The sequence below is a fragment of the Macaca fascicularis genome, chromosome 14, assembly GCF_037993035.2.
Source record: "Macaca fascicularis isolate 582-1 chromosome 14, T2T-MFA8v1.1".
NCBI classification, from domain to species: domain Eukaryota; kingdom Metazoa; phylum Chordata; class Mammalia; order Primates; family Cercopithecidae; genus Macaca; species Macaca fascicularis.
The window spans coordinates 13,112,852-13,127,228 of record NC_088388.1 but is presented as its reverse complement, the minus strand read 5'-3'; the positions used below and the strand labels follow the sequence as shown (position 1 = coordinate 13,127,228).

The following is a 14,377-nucleotide window of genomic DNA, read 5'->3' as shown; positions in this document are numbered from 1 at the left end:
GGAAGGGGGACTATGGGGGGGGGGTTCAAACTTGGGGCAGCCTTCCAGATCTGTTCTTATCGGAAAAAAAAAGTCATGCACTGATGGTTTTGTTCAATGAGCTAATCAGCTCAAAAACAAATCGTTTCCACTGATCAGAGATCCTCTCCAAGGATAACCTTCAAAAAAAAAAAAAAAGCTGAACTGTAAAATGCAGCATTTTCTAGACAGTGAGGGCACTGAGATCAGAGTGTAGGATGCCAGGCCGAGACAACTTGCACTGCCCTCACCCCTTGCCCCTAAGTGGTTCATGCCAAGTCTCCCCCCAAATTCTGTGTCTGCACAGAATTCTGTCCTGTGCAGCAAGGAATTTGAAAACAGATGCCTTGAGTTTGTGCTTTGGCTCCACAGCTCTCTAACTGTGTGGCCGTCAGCAAGTCTTTTAACCTGGGTTTCCTTAATGGGGCACCATGGTGATAATCCTACCTTAGGGGTTGCTGTGTGGCTCAGAGAAGCAAACAGCCCAAAAAGAGCTTTGGAAACTCCTGAGCACTGAACAAATATAAATTACTCCACCTCCTGGGGTTATTCCTGCAACCCCCGGGCTGCAATCTTGTGTCAAGTGAAATGGCTGCTGACATTGGGCAGGGGGGTTCCAGCCTCCACTGGCTCCAGCACCCAGGAGCTGAAGCACAGCTCCCACCACTCCCCTCGCCTTACCAGACAACACTTACTTGTCAGTGACCTCAAGCCCGAAATCACACTGCAAGGACGGCTGTGATATCCCCTGGTTTCTTACAATTCCCCACATCCACCTATGGCACCAGAAAAAGCTACTACCAGAGCAACCTGCAAAGTCCAATCTGCACATGTTAAAAAGGAACTGGCCCCATCTTACCCCGTATGTCAGAAACACCTGCTGTTGCCTTAGAAACCTTCCTAATTGTGCTACTGAATGAGGAAATACTTGTGGGCCTGATCTGGTTTTCTTTTCCCAGAATGATTCCAGCTGTGTATCCAAGTGCCAGACTGTTTTGTTTCCTGACTTCCCACAGGAAGTTAAAAAAAAAAAAAAAAAATCAAATCATCAAGTTCTTCTTACTGGTCCCAAAGCAGCACTGAACTGACCTTCCCACAACTGGAAAAGTTACCGTGTAAACCATGAGGCGTTTTTAGTTTTCGTTTTTTAAGAGATGAAGGCCTCACTCTGTCACTCTGTTGCCCAGGCTGGAGTGCAGGGGCGCAACATGAGCTCAATTCACAGCCTCAAACTCATGGGCTCAAGCAATCCACCTCACCTCCCAAGTAGCTGGGAGTCCAGGCCTGTGCCACTGCCCCCACCTGTTTTTCATCCTTTCTAAGGAACTGCTGGGGTTGGGGCTGGGGTGGGGTTGGAGATTCCTCCCACCCACCAGGGACAAATAGTTCAGACGACGTGAAGAGGGGCCGGACGCGGTGGCTCAAGCCTGTAATCTCAGCACTTTGGGAGGCCAAGGCGGGCGGACCACAAGGTCAGGAGATCAAGACCATCCTGGCTAACACGGTGAAACCCCGTCTCTACTAAAAATACAAAAAAATTAGCCGGGCGTGGTGGCGGGCGCCTGGAGTCCCAGCTACTCGGGAGGCTGAGGCAGGAGAATGGCGTGAACCCAGGAGGCGGAGCCTGCAGTGAGCTGAGATCTCGCCACTGCACTCCAGCCTGGGCGACAGAGTGAGACTTTGTCTTAAAAAAGAAAAAAGAAAAAAAAAGACCACATGAAGAGGCTTTAGAGACGAAAACTCCTGGATTTCAATCCCATCCTGACCCTTCACTAGCTCTATCACCATAGGCACATTATTCGGCCTTTCTCATTCTGTTTCTCATTTGTAAAATGGGGCTAATACTACCAACACTATGGGATTGTAAGGATTAAATGAGAATTAAACAAGACCACCAAGCAGCAGGTCCGGCACCCGGCAGTACTCATTCCCACACCCTCACAGCTTACTGTTAAGAAATGCTGCCTGTCAGCTGTGCCAGGCACCCAGCTAGGTCTAGAACCAGATGACTCTGAAAGAGCTGATCCCAGACGGAAGCAAAGGGTGTGGCTTTCTGAAAGAAGCTCCAAACCAATCTAGACAAGAGGCCTCAAATATAAGCATACATGGGGGAATGCACAATCTCTCATAAGGAAATTGCTTTATGAAGGAAACTGTCATCTTTACATAAATATTTACATAACAACTGACTGTTCCTCAATCCACTGAAAAACTCCATCTGACCCCCCTTTGCCCAGAGGCAGGGCCGTCAAGTGAGAAGACTTAAGAATAACGAGCCCACTCACTGTGCCAAATGCTGGGAGGCACCCGGAGTGGCAGAGGACTTCAGGAAATTAAGCCGCTCGGCTGGCTGGGAGGCTCTAACAGCACCGGGCAGGCCGCAGAGCCCAGCGCTCACACCCTGCCCCGTACGCCACAGGCTTGGCTTTGCTGACCCAGTCCGTCCCCTAAAGGGACTCCTCCCAAACCTGCTGAACCTCCGCACACACCTGCATTCCAGCATTCCTAGATCTCCACTCCCCTCACTCATCAACGTTTTTTCTCCCCCAACCAGACTCTCCTCCCAGTCTCCTTTTCTATCAGTGGCTTCAGCTCCTGGCCCTGACTTCCAGGTCAGCTCAGACATGTGAGTCCCTCCACCTGTGAGGTTCAATCACCAAGTTTTAGCTAGCCAGTGTTCCAAAGGCTCTCTCACACACCCATCCCTGCCCTGTGCAGGCTGCAAACTAGTCCTCCCGTCTCCAGGGTCTCTTTCTCACAACCATCCCACCAGGCTCCCCGGATGTGTGTCCTATCACACTGCTTCCCTAAGGCTGGCCGTCTTGCCCCGCTCCTCCCCTCACCTACCACCTGTCGAGTAGCCTAACCAGTCTGGACAGGACGCCTCCCTCCTCTGCCCATTTGCCCAGTTTGGCCTAATCCTGTCACTTTCAACCTTTTTCAAAGGAGATTTTTTTTTTCCCCCAAACAAACATTTAATCCAAGCCATACTGCACAGAACACTTCACAACACATATGTTCTGGGCAAATAGGTTGGGGAGAGCCCTGTCCTCACAGTTCAGTTTCCCCCTTGACCTAGAGTTGGCCCCTGAGACCACCGTCCTAACCCCTTATCCCTGCTGCTCCCAACCCTCACCAGCCCCTCCCCGGGTCCCCTCCTCCACTCCCTTTCAGCTGTGATGTCTTGCCAGCAGTGCAGAGCGTGGGGAGTCATCAAAGCAGGCCTTACCGCCTCCTGCCCAGTTGCCCTCCGGAGCCTCACTGTCCCATCAGTGTCAGGAATGGTGACAGGCCCTGTGTCTGAGGTTTAGAGGCTGCTCACAGGCCGGTGGCTGGCCCAGGTGTTCTACATGCAGCAACTCGGGTAACCCTCACCATGCCTACGCCGCTGTCCATCCTCAGGCTTTCCTCATTTTAAATAGGAGAACACTGAGGTTCTGTGCCTGCCCACAGTTTCCCAGGGAGGAAACGCAGAGCCTGAACTGCAACGGAGGCCGTCCAGCGTCACGGCCCATGCACCTCACTGTGCTTGGCTGCCTCGATCAAGTCCACATCCACAGAACACCAGGCCTGGCTCTGGGGACCAAGTTCATCAATGGTCGTTGGTAAGGATATCTTCAACTAGACCCCTCAAGAGTAGAACCTGTTCTATTTTCTTCAGAACCCAGCATGATGCTGTCCTAACAAATACTAAAGTGGTAACTACTCTCCTTCACCAGCCCTCAGACTGAAGTCCGAACAGGTGTACAGGCCCAGGAGCCCCAGCAGCACAGGAGCAGTGCCTCCTTTGAACCTCAGCTCTGCAGGAGACCCAGGGATTAAAGACTCTGAATCTGTAAGGCAGACAGCCCTGCACTCTTGCTTACTGGCTGGGGAGAGCCTGGATGGGTGATTTAAAATCTCTGTGCCTCAGTGTCTTCTATAAGATGGAGCTTTTGTAAGAACGAATTGAGTTTCATGGCTAGAAAGTCTAAAGTCTGGCTCTCAGGCAGGGATCAATAAACAGCCGCTCATGATTTCTATCACCGTGGCTGGGCACAGAAACTCAGCCCATTCTTACCTCTGCAACTCAAGCACTTCCCGTGTGGACTCTGAGGACAGAGAATTTAAGATTCCTCCAGAGATGGCATCAGTCAACAGAGGAACATAACTCCAATGGCTGGATGTGATCAGATCAACAGCATTCAGCGTCAGTCAAAATGTTGGCCAAGAAACAGGTGACTGAATAGGCAGCTGGTTTTTGAAACTTCCTGACAGTAAAGCCCAGCCACTTGGCAAGGCCTTTTCCTTCTTTGGCCCATGACTGACTTGAAAAGAAAAACATACTGACTTCACCCCACTTCCACTTATATCTCCTTTGTCCCTACTGTTCAGATGACTCAGAAAGGATTTCAATCTGCAGCTGTCCATCCGCCCCCACTTCTGATCTGCACAGAGCAAGCTGAGCAAGAGGATTCAACTGTCCCTTAAGGAGGGATCAAGAGGAAAGTCAAGGCAAAGACACACTCAGGACCAACATCCAGGAGTGTGCACCGGTCATGCAAGGTGTGTATTCAAAGCCCAAGATGATGAGATCGCTGAGGTGGGGCCATCCTAGGCGGATAAAAGGTGGGGCAGCTGCAGATCCTACCCCTGCCAGTGATAAGCCAGACCCAGAACTTCCGGGTCCAGTGGAATCATCCACAGGTAGACGGGTATAGCCACAGAAAAAGAGAAACCAAGCCAGGCCTTCTCAAATCAATTCTGGACTCAGGCAGGAATCCATGAAGGCCATTATCAAACAAAGGGTGGCAAAGCTGTATCTGTGACCACACTGAGCTCTGTACTCATTTTCATGCTTGTACAGAAAGTCTGCCCTGAGCCCGCCTCAGCCCTCTCCAGCCCTCTTTGACACCCCCCAGCAACCTTGGGAGAACACAGTCAGAGCTCCCATGGCCCTCTCATGGCTCCCCAGCATTTGGTATTATGTTCCAAATCTTGTGCTCCTTGGGTTGGTATACAACGCCCTGTATCAGCTGACCCCGAGCCTCTGTTTCTCCATGGGTTGCTCACACCATCCCAACTCTCTTTGTTCTACCTACTAGTCCCAGAACAAAAACCACACTTCCAGTCACTTGACATACATTCATCTCTAAAGATCAGTCAGACAGGGATCCTGCCCGGGAAGGAGTTCACCGCACAAGCTGCCCTGCCTTTGCTCTTCCTCTCTACTCTGCCCGGAATACTCTTTCCTACACTTTCCCCATCTAGAAAATGCCTGCTCCATCCCTCAAAAGCCAGCAACTCTCTAAAGCTTTCCTTGCTCCTTCCTCCCAAAGAGTTCATCCTGCCTTTCATGGTACTCTGTACACAGCACATAGCATTTCTTATTTAGAAATCAGCATGTTCCTCCAGCAGGAGTGTGAGCTCCCCAAGGACACAGCCCATGTCGTGTTTGTTTCTGCATCCCAGCGCCTAGGTCAACACTGGGCACATACAAGGTGATATGGTTTGGCTCGGTGTCCCCGCCCAAATCTCATCGTGAATTGTAATCCCCATAATCCCCACATGTGGAGGGAGGGACCTAGTGGGAGGTGATTGGATGGATCATGGGGGCAGTTTCCCCCATGCTGTTCTCGTGATAGTGAATGAGGTCTCATGAGCTATGATGGTTTTATCAGTGTTTGACAGTTTCTCCCACAGACACTCTCTCACCTGCCACCATGTGAGACGAGCCCACTTCACCTTCCGCCATGACTGTAACTTTCCTGAGGCCTCCCGAACATGCGGAAGTGTGAGTCACTTAAACCTCTTTCCCTTAGTAGTTACCCAGTCTTGGGCAGTTCTTTTTATTACAGCAGTGTGAAAAAACAGACTAATACACCAGGCATCCAAGGAATGCTGACTGGACAGGGACTTCCGCTTTTGGCTAACATGGAGGGAGGGGAACTAGATTTACTCTCCTGCCTCAAAAAACTAAAAAGCCAGACAAAGCCAAAAAAAACACATAGAACAACAGTTTGTAAACGCTGGACATCAGACAACACAGAAGAGTGACCCCTGACAGTGGAAAACAAAAAGCTGAGTACTACAGCTGCTCCAAGTTACTCCTAGAGGGCCTCCAGGCCCAAGGCACAGGGAGTGGAGGAGAGGAATTCCAACTCCAGGGAGGCCAGGGTAGCCAGAGTTCACAGGGCAGAGTACCAGAGAGGAAAGGGCCACACAGAGAACCCCAGAAACCTACAGAGGGTCCCCCTCCGGCTCTCAGCCGGTACTGATCTGTACCCGTCCAAGGCAACAATCCTTGGACCTCAAATTGAAACAGAAATAGTCTTGTGTGCCCACCAGCCGCAGTGGAAAAACCTCATCATTCACAGGACATTGGTAAAGTACTAAGGACAGTACTGCCTCAGTAGTGAGGAAAAATCAGGCCTGGGCCTAAGGCTGTTCTGACCCCAACTAACAAGCCTTGAGAGCAACCTTTAAAGAATCAAACTGTTCCCAAGTAACTTAACAGTGTTCCAAAACAATGCCAGGAACATTTATAGAAATACAAAAATATCCAGCACCCCATAAAGTAAAATTCACAACATGTGATATACAATTAAAAATTACCAGACATACAAAGAAACAAGAAAATAAGACCCATAGTGAGGGAAACAATAGAAACAGACCCAAAAAATACACAGATAATGGAATTAGCAGGCAAGGACATTAAAACAGTTACTAAAACTGTATTCCATATGTTCAAGAAGCAAAAGGAAAGATTAAGCATGTTAGAGACAGGGAAGATATTTAAAAGACCCAAATCAAACTTCTACAGATGAAAACTACAAAGTCTATGATAAAAAGTATACTGAAAGGGAGTATCAGCAGATTAGACAATGCAGAAGAGACCAGTCAATTTGAAGACATAGCAACAGAAACTATCCAGCACAAACCAGAGAGAAAAAAAAAAGAGACTAGCGGGAAAAATAAATGATCAGAGAGCTATGGAACAACTTCTAGCACCCTTATATACATGTAACTGGATTCCCCGAAAGAGAGGAAAGAGAAAAGGGAATGAAAAAAATATTTGCAGAATTACTGACTGAAAAATTTCCAAATCTGATGAAAGCTATAAACCCACAAATCCAAAAAACTCAATGAACCCAAGCACAAAAAAAATGAAGAAAACTACACTACACAAAGCACATCATCATTACATTGTTTAAACTCAGAAAAGCAGTCAGAGCCAGGCATGGTGGCTCATGCCTGCAATCTCAGCACTTTGGGAGGCCAAGATGGGAAGACTGCTCGAGCTCAGGAGTTTCTGACCATCCTGGGCAACATAGTGAGACCCTGTTTCTAGAAAAAAATAAAAAATTAGCCCGGCATGGTGGCACAGACCTGTGGTCCCAACTACTTGGGAGGCTAAAGTGGGAGGATCCCTTGAGCCCAGAAATCTGAGGCTGCAGTGAGCTATGATCATGCCACTGCACTCTGGCCTGGATGATAGAGTGAGACTCTGTCTCAAAAAAAAAAAAAAAAAAATGGAAGAAAGAAAGAAAAGCAGTTAGAAGGAGAAAAAGATACATTAAAAACAGAAGAGCAAAAAATAAAAATAAACAGGCCAGGTGTGGCGGCTCATGCCTGTAATCTTACCACTTTGGGAAGCCGATGCCATAGGGTCACTTTAGGCCAGGAAGTCAAAACCAGCCTGAGCAACATAGCAAGACCCTATCTCTACAAAAATAAAGAATAATCATTTAAAACAATTACCCAGGCATGGTATACACACCTGTAGTCTTAGCTACTAGGGACCCTGAGGTGGGAGGATCACCTGAGCCCAGAAGTTTGAGGCCTCAGTGAGCTATGATCATGCCACTGCACTCTGGCCTGTATGACAGAGTGAGACTCTGCCTCTTAAAAAAACAAGAAGAAAAAAGGAAAGAAAAATAGCAGATTACTCATATGAAACAATGCAAGCAAAAGACACTGGAACATCTTTAAAGCACTGAAAAAAAAAAAATAGTTAATCCAGAATTCTTTTTTTTTGAGACGGAGTCTCGCTGTGTCTCCCAGGCTGGAGTGCAGTGGCGTGATCTCGGCTCACTGCAAGCTCCGCCTCCCAGGTTCACGCCATTCTCCCGCCTCAGCTTCCCAAGTAGCTGAGACTACAGGCGCCCGCCACCACGCCCGGCTAGTTTTTTTTTTTTTGTATTTTTAGTAGAGACGGGGTTTCACCATGTTAGCCAGGATAGTCTCGATCTCCTGACCTCGTGATCCACCCGCCTCGGCCTCCCAAAGTGCTGAGATTACAGGCTTGAGCCACCGCGCCCGGCCAATCCAGAATTCTATACAGGGAAAATGCCTTCCAAAAACAAAGCCAAAATAAAGACTTCTCTAGACACCCAAAAGCTGAAAGAATCCATCACTAACAGACCAGCACCACAAGAAATGTTAAATGGACATCCTCAAGTCAGAAGGAACATGAAACAAGACAGAAATGTGGATCTACATGGAGGAATAAAGAGCACCAAAAATGTTCAACAGATGAGTAAATATAAAAGAACTTTACATTGTAATCTCCTTAAAAAATGATTATTTAAAACAAAAATAACAATGTGTTATGGGATTTATGGCATGTGTAGAGGTAAAACAGGTGACAACAGTATGAAGTCCAGGAGGAAGGAAATGAAAGTAAACTATTGCAAGATTCTTACACTAAAGTGGTATGACATCACTTGAAGACAGGCTGTGGCAAATTAAAGATGCATACTATATATCTTAAAGCAACCACTAAAAAAAGTGTTAGAATAAACCAACAAAGGAAACAAAATGGAATCATAAAAATTACTCGATCCCAAAGAAGTCATAAGAAAGGAAAAAGGGAACAAAGCACATGGCACAGATTGAAAACAAACAGCAAGAAGGTAGATTTAAACTTCACCGTATCAATAATCACATTAAATCTAAATAGTCTTAGCATCCCAATTAAAATGCAGCTTGTGAGACTGGATTAAAAAGCAACCCCCGGCCAGGTGCAGTTGTTCACACCTGTAAACCCAGCACTTTGGGAGGAGTGGGCAGATAACTTAAGGTCAGGAGTTCAAGACTAACCTGGCCAACACAGCGAAATCTCGTCTCTACTAAAAATGCCAAAAAATTAGCTGGGCACGGTAGGCACATGCCTATAATCCCAGCTCTCAGGAAGCTGAGGCATGAGAATCATTTGAACCCAGGAGGAGGAGATTGCAGTGAGTCAAGATCACACCACTACACTCTAGCCTGGGCAACAGAAGGAGACTCTGTCTCAAAAAACAAAAACAAAAACAAAAAAAACACCCGTCTATATGCTGCCTACAAGAAGCCCACTTTCAATATAAAGACACAAATTGTTTAGAAGTAAAAACACTTTTTAAGAGATATACCATAATTTTTAAATCTTCTATTTTTAAAAACCCTTTTATACGCAACAAAATTTACCATTTTAATCATTTTTAAGTATACAGTTCTTTCACATTAAATACATTTGCTTTGTTGTATAACCATCACCACCATTCCTCTCCAGAACATTTTCATCACCCTAAACCGAAATTCTGTATGCATTAAGCACTAACTTCCCATTCTCCCTTTCTTCCATCGTCTGGCAACCACCATTCCACTTTCTGTCTCTACAACTGGACCACTCTAGGAACCTCATGTAAGAGGAATACAACAATATTTGTTCTCTTGTGACCAGCTGGTTTCACTAAGGATAATGTCTTCAAGGTTCACCCATATCACAGGATATATCAAGTCTTCTTTCCTTTTTAAGACTGAATAATATTCTATCTAATATATATACCACATTTTGCTTAGCCATTCACCTGTCCATGGACACTTGCGTGGTTCCCAACTTTTAGGCTATTGTAAATAATGCTGCTACGAACATGGGTATACAAACACTTGTTCAAGTGTCTGCTTTCACTTATTTGGGTATATACCCGGAAGTGGAATTGCTAGATGATATGGCAATTCCATGTTTAATTTTTTGAGGAACTGCCATGCTGTTTTCCACTGGCTATACCATTTTCCATTCCCACCAAAAAAGCACAAGGGTTTCAATTTCTCTACATCCTTGTCAACATTTATTATTTACTGGTTTTTTTTGTTTGCTTGTTTGTTTTAATAGCTATCGTAATAGGTGAAGTGGTAGCTCACTGTGGTACTGATTTGCATTCCATAAGGACTAGTGAAGTTGAGCATCTTTTCATGTACTTATTGGCCATTTGTGTATCTTCTTTGAAGAAGTATCTATTCAAGTCCTTCACCCATTTTTGAATCGGGTTGTGTTTTTTGTTGCTGAGTTTACATATTCTGGAAATCAATTCCTAACACTAATTTTTTAAAGCTGGATTAGCTATACTAATATCAGACAAAGTAGATTTCAGAGCAAAGAACATTTCCTGGGGCTAAAAGAGTCATTTCGTGGTAAATGATACGGTTTGGATATCTGCCCCCTCCAAATCCGTTAAAATTTGATTCCCAATGTTGGAGGTAGGGCCTAGTGGTGAGACATGTTTAGGTCACAGGACAGATCCCTCATGAATGGCTTGGTGCCCTCCCCGCAGTAATGAGTTCTTGCTCTCTTAGTTCACATGAGAGCTGGTTGCTTAAAAGGGCCTGCCTGGCATCTCTCTTGCTCCCTCCGTGGCTGTGTGACACACCTGTTCCCCTTTCACCTTCTGCCACGAGTAAAAGCTTCCTGAGTCCTCACCAGAAGCAGATGCTGATGCAATGTTTCTTGTACAGCGTGTAGAACCGTGAGCCAAATGAATCTCTTTTCTTTATAAATCGTCTGCTTCAGGTATTTCTTTATAGCAACGCAAAACAGCCTAATACAATACAACAAAGAAGGTCAATTCATACATGGAATATAATACTCATAAAGGTTTGTGCAATTAACAACGGAGCTTCGAAACATGTGAAACACAAACCGATAAAACTACCAGGGGAAAGGGAGAAATCCACAATTATAATCAGAAGTGTCAATGTCCCTCTCTCAATAACTGAAAGAACAGAAGACCAAAAATCAGTAAGGACACAGCAGACTTGAACATTACAAACCAACCTGCCTGAACTGAAAGTTACAGAACACTTGATCCGGCAATAGCAGAATAGGCAACTTCCTCAAGGGCTCACAGAACATTTACCAAGATAGACCATACTCTGGGCCATAAAACAAGTCTCAGCAAATGTAACAGGGAAATATGTTCTCTATTTAAAAGAAAATAAATTAGAAATCAGTGTTTACCAGACAGGAGAATAAAGTAATCCTATAATGCTGACTTTACCTGTGACTAGTTGTAATCCTGCTTGAGGTGGGACCAGATAAATCAGTAGCGGGACTGAAAATACTTACAGGTCTTCAAAGGTAGGCCTACCTGCCTGAGCTATCTGTTTGACGTTCACTGGAGAGACTCCCTCTCCAGCCCATCCTAAGCCCCAGGGGTCCTACTTGTCAGCCTCGGCTAAATCAAGACAAACCTGTTTGATATTTGCTTAGTCTTTCACGTAAACCAGTAAAAGAAGATAAAGAGGTGAGATATGAATTGGAAGGAGCACCTACTAAGTAAACACGCCTTTAAACCTAGCAAAACCTCAGACAGGGCTGCCATTAGACACCTCTCTCTCTTTCGGTAAGCTCCTGGGAACAGACCGAAACCTTGTGGAAACGCCACCTTTCAAGGACACTTCTAACAGAATTTCCACACAACAGAGATCCAGCTGGATTAAAAGAGCTAAATCCATTAAGCCAGGTCTTCAGTGATCTGATTTTGTCAGCCTGGAAAACCCCTACTATTACTGGCCAACAGTGTCCAGAAATGATTCGTACCGCTAGCTAACCCAAAGGCCTCTTAAGGGCAAATTAACAAATTTCAAAGCAATAAACAAAAAGAAAACAAGAATCCTCAGGAATAATCTCACTTCCAAGCTACCAGTGGCCTAGCAAATCTACAAAGTTCTTAACAGGCGGTGTTTCCCAAACTTGCCTTACAGTAAGAATCACCCAGTGCGTTCGTTAAAAATAGATTTCTGGGCCCTCCTCCAGACAATAGCACAGGAATCTCTAGAGGTGGAGCTCTGTATTTTTAACAAGCATCAGAAATTATTCTTAAGGTCCAGCACCTTTGGTAAACTAAAGGGTCTGAGAGGCAGTATCACACAGTTAAAAGCACCTTGACTTCGAAATGAGACTGATGGCTTAGAAATCCCACTTGCGGCTGGACACAGTGGTTCACGCCTGTAATGCCAGCACTTTGGGAGGCAGAAGCGGGTGGATCACCTGAGGTCAGGAGTTCGAGATCAGCCTGGCCAACATGGTGAAACCCCGTCTGAACTAAAAAATACAAAAATTAGCCGGGCGTTGTGGCGGGCACCTATAATCCCAGCTACTGGGGAGGCTGAGGCAGGAGAATCGCTTGAACCCAGGGGGCGGAGGCTGCAGTGAGCGGAGATCACACCACTTCACTCCAGCCTGGGCAACAGTTCAAGACTCCGTCTCAAAAAAAAAAAAAAAATCCAAACTTGGTCACTTACTGGCTGTGTGACGCTAGCCAGGTTATCTAACACCTCTGCAACTCACTTCATCTGTAAAATGGGATCATCGCCTATTTGGACATGTTCACAAAATTCGGTATGTTCAGAAAGCCCTAGAACAGCGCCCAGCATATGAAGCCAAGCAACAAATCACAGCTATTGCTACCTGCAAAACAGCGGCAGAAACTGCTCAGAAAGTCTACAATGAAAATGTGCTACTTAATGGAAATTACAAAGGCATGGAATCACATTTCCAAGATAATCTAGGAAAAAGGTTTTTCTGAGCACTACCACCGCAAAGAACAAAGACTCACTTTAGCGTCCAGTATGTTCACCGCAACAGTCCCCAATCCCACCCAGAACTACAGAGTTCAGGTCTCTGCAGGGCTGCAGCTTTGGACAACAAAGTAAGAGTCTTTCCTTCCCCAGTTCCTCGGTCACCACCACCTCCAGCTCTAAGGCCAAGAGTCACAGAAATGACAGTCTGGTGGCAGCATCTTGATGCATTAGTAGGAAATGGGACTCCAGGAGCCAATAAAAAGGGTGGAAAAGGCCTTAGGTAGCAACAGGAGAATTGAGAGAAGGGAAATGAGTCTGGGAAGTTTCTGGAGCTGAAGACTGACATTCCCAGGGTAAGTGAGCCCAGACAAGGTGTAGCTAGGAAAGCACTGCCTCAGCTCAGCGACTAAAACCCCAGGTTGTAGAGTCAACTCTGCCAGTAACTCGCAAAACAGCTCCAGGTAACTCCTTCTCCCATCGGTAAAGTGGGAAATCTCCTCATCTGCTGAGGAGGAAATGGAGAGGAACCAGGCATATAATGGGTATGTATGCATCACTGCCCTTTGCGCCCAGAGGGTCCTGCGGTAAGAAATGGTCAATGATGCCGGGAGGTCCAAGTCTGAGTCCTGAACAAAGCCAAAGCTGAAAGTCTCCTCTCTCAAAGTCCTGGAGAAAGGGCACAAGCCAGTAAGTCAAAGACAAAGTCCCTCCAACTCTCACCCTGCCACTGGTCTCCCGCGTGCCCTCTGGCAAGTCAGACCCTACTCTTAGGCCTCAGCTTCCCCATCTATACAATGGGCTAATTGGCTCTAATGTCATCAGAATTGTGACCGCAAGATGCTCACATACGGGGCGAGGGCCTGCGGAGATGGAGAAAGGAGGGTGGCGGTGAGGGGTGAAGCGGAACTGGAGGTGCGACCCGCAGGGGAGCCGGGGCGGCGCCTCGCGCTCTCCCCGCGTCCCTCCCACCGCTAGGGGCAGGGGCGCCGGCCCCCGGCGCGAGTCACGCGCCCCTCGTGCCCAATCATCGGCCTCTGCCAGGATGAGGCGGGCAGGCGGGGGCGCTCCGGGAGCCACCGCCGGCGCCGCCCCCACCGTCGTCCTCTGCCCCGCCCGCCTGCGGCAGAGCTGGGACCCTCCCCAGTCCCGGCTCACCTGCCAGGGCCGCCGCCGCCGCCGCCACCGCGGGTTAAACCGCAGCCGCGCCCACACTTCCGGGGTCCGCCAGGCCCGCCCCCTGCCGGATGTGACCCCCCTTTCAACGTCCGGCGCCCCAGTGGCGCGCGTGCTAGCCCCGCCACCCCGTTGGGCGCCCCGCCTCGCGCGCCTCTGGGTTACCACGATATCGTGCCACACACACACGCTCGCAGTCACCCGTGCCACAACCACGGGAGCGCCCACGAGACCCCTCCCGCGCACGCCGCACGCCCCCCGGAAGAGGCCCCGCCCACTGGGCGGAGACCAGGCCGCTCTGGGCGAGTGCGCCGGCGCGGACGTCCACTGTCTTCCGAGTGGCCCCGAAGACTCGCTCAGTACA

At 47.6% G+C, this 14,377-nt stretch overlaps 1 protein-coding gene across 11 annotated transcripts in view; it reads right to left on the bottom strand.

Moving 5' to 3' along the window:
• VPS37C (VPS37C subunit of ESCRT-I) overlaps positions 1–14,056 on the bottom strand; it is a 30,781-nt gene extending 16,725 nt beyond the window's left edge. For 2 of the 11 annotated variants that reach the window (XM_065528120.2, XM_045371944.3), the window contains exons 1-2: positions 13,996–14,056; positions 10,739–10,856 (exon numbers count right to left, since the gene is read on the bottom strand). Coding sequence is in view for 1 of the 11 variants with exons in the window: in XM_065528118.2 (XP_065384190.1) it covers positions 10,739–10,856; positions 13,686–13,687 (120 nt within the window). In the remaining 10 variants the exon portion in view is untranslated. Of the gene's footprint in view, positions 1–4,078; positions 4,234–10,688; positions 10,857–13,685 lie in introns of those variants that run through there. The other 9 variants (XM_045371943.3, XM_005577685.5, XM_065528118.2 and 6 more) reach the window with 8 other exon arrangements.
• Positions 14,057–14,377: the final 321 nt, after the last annotated feature.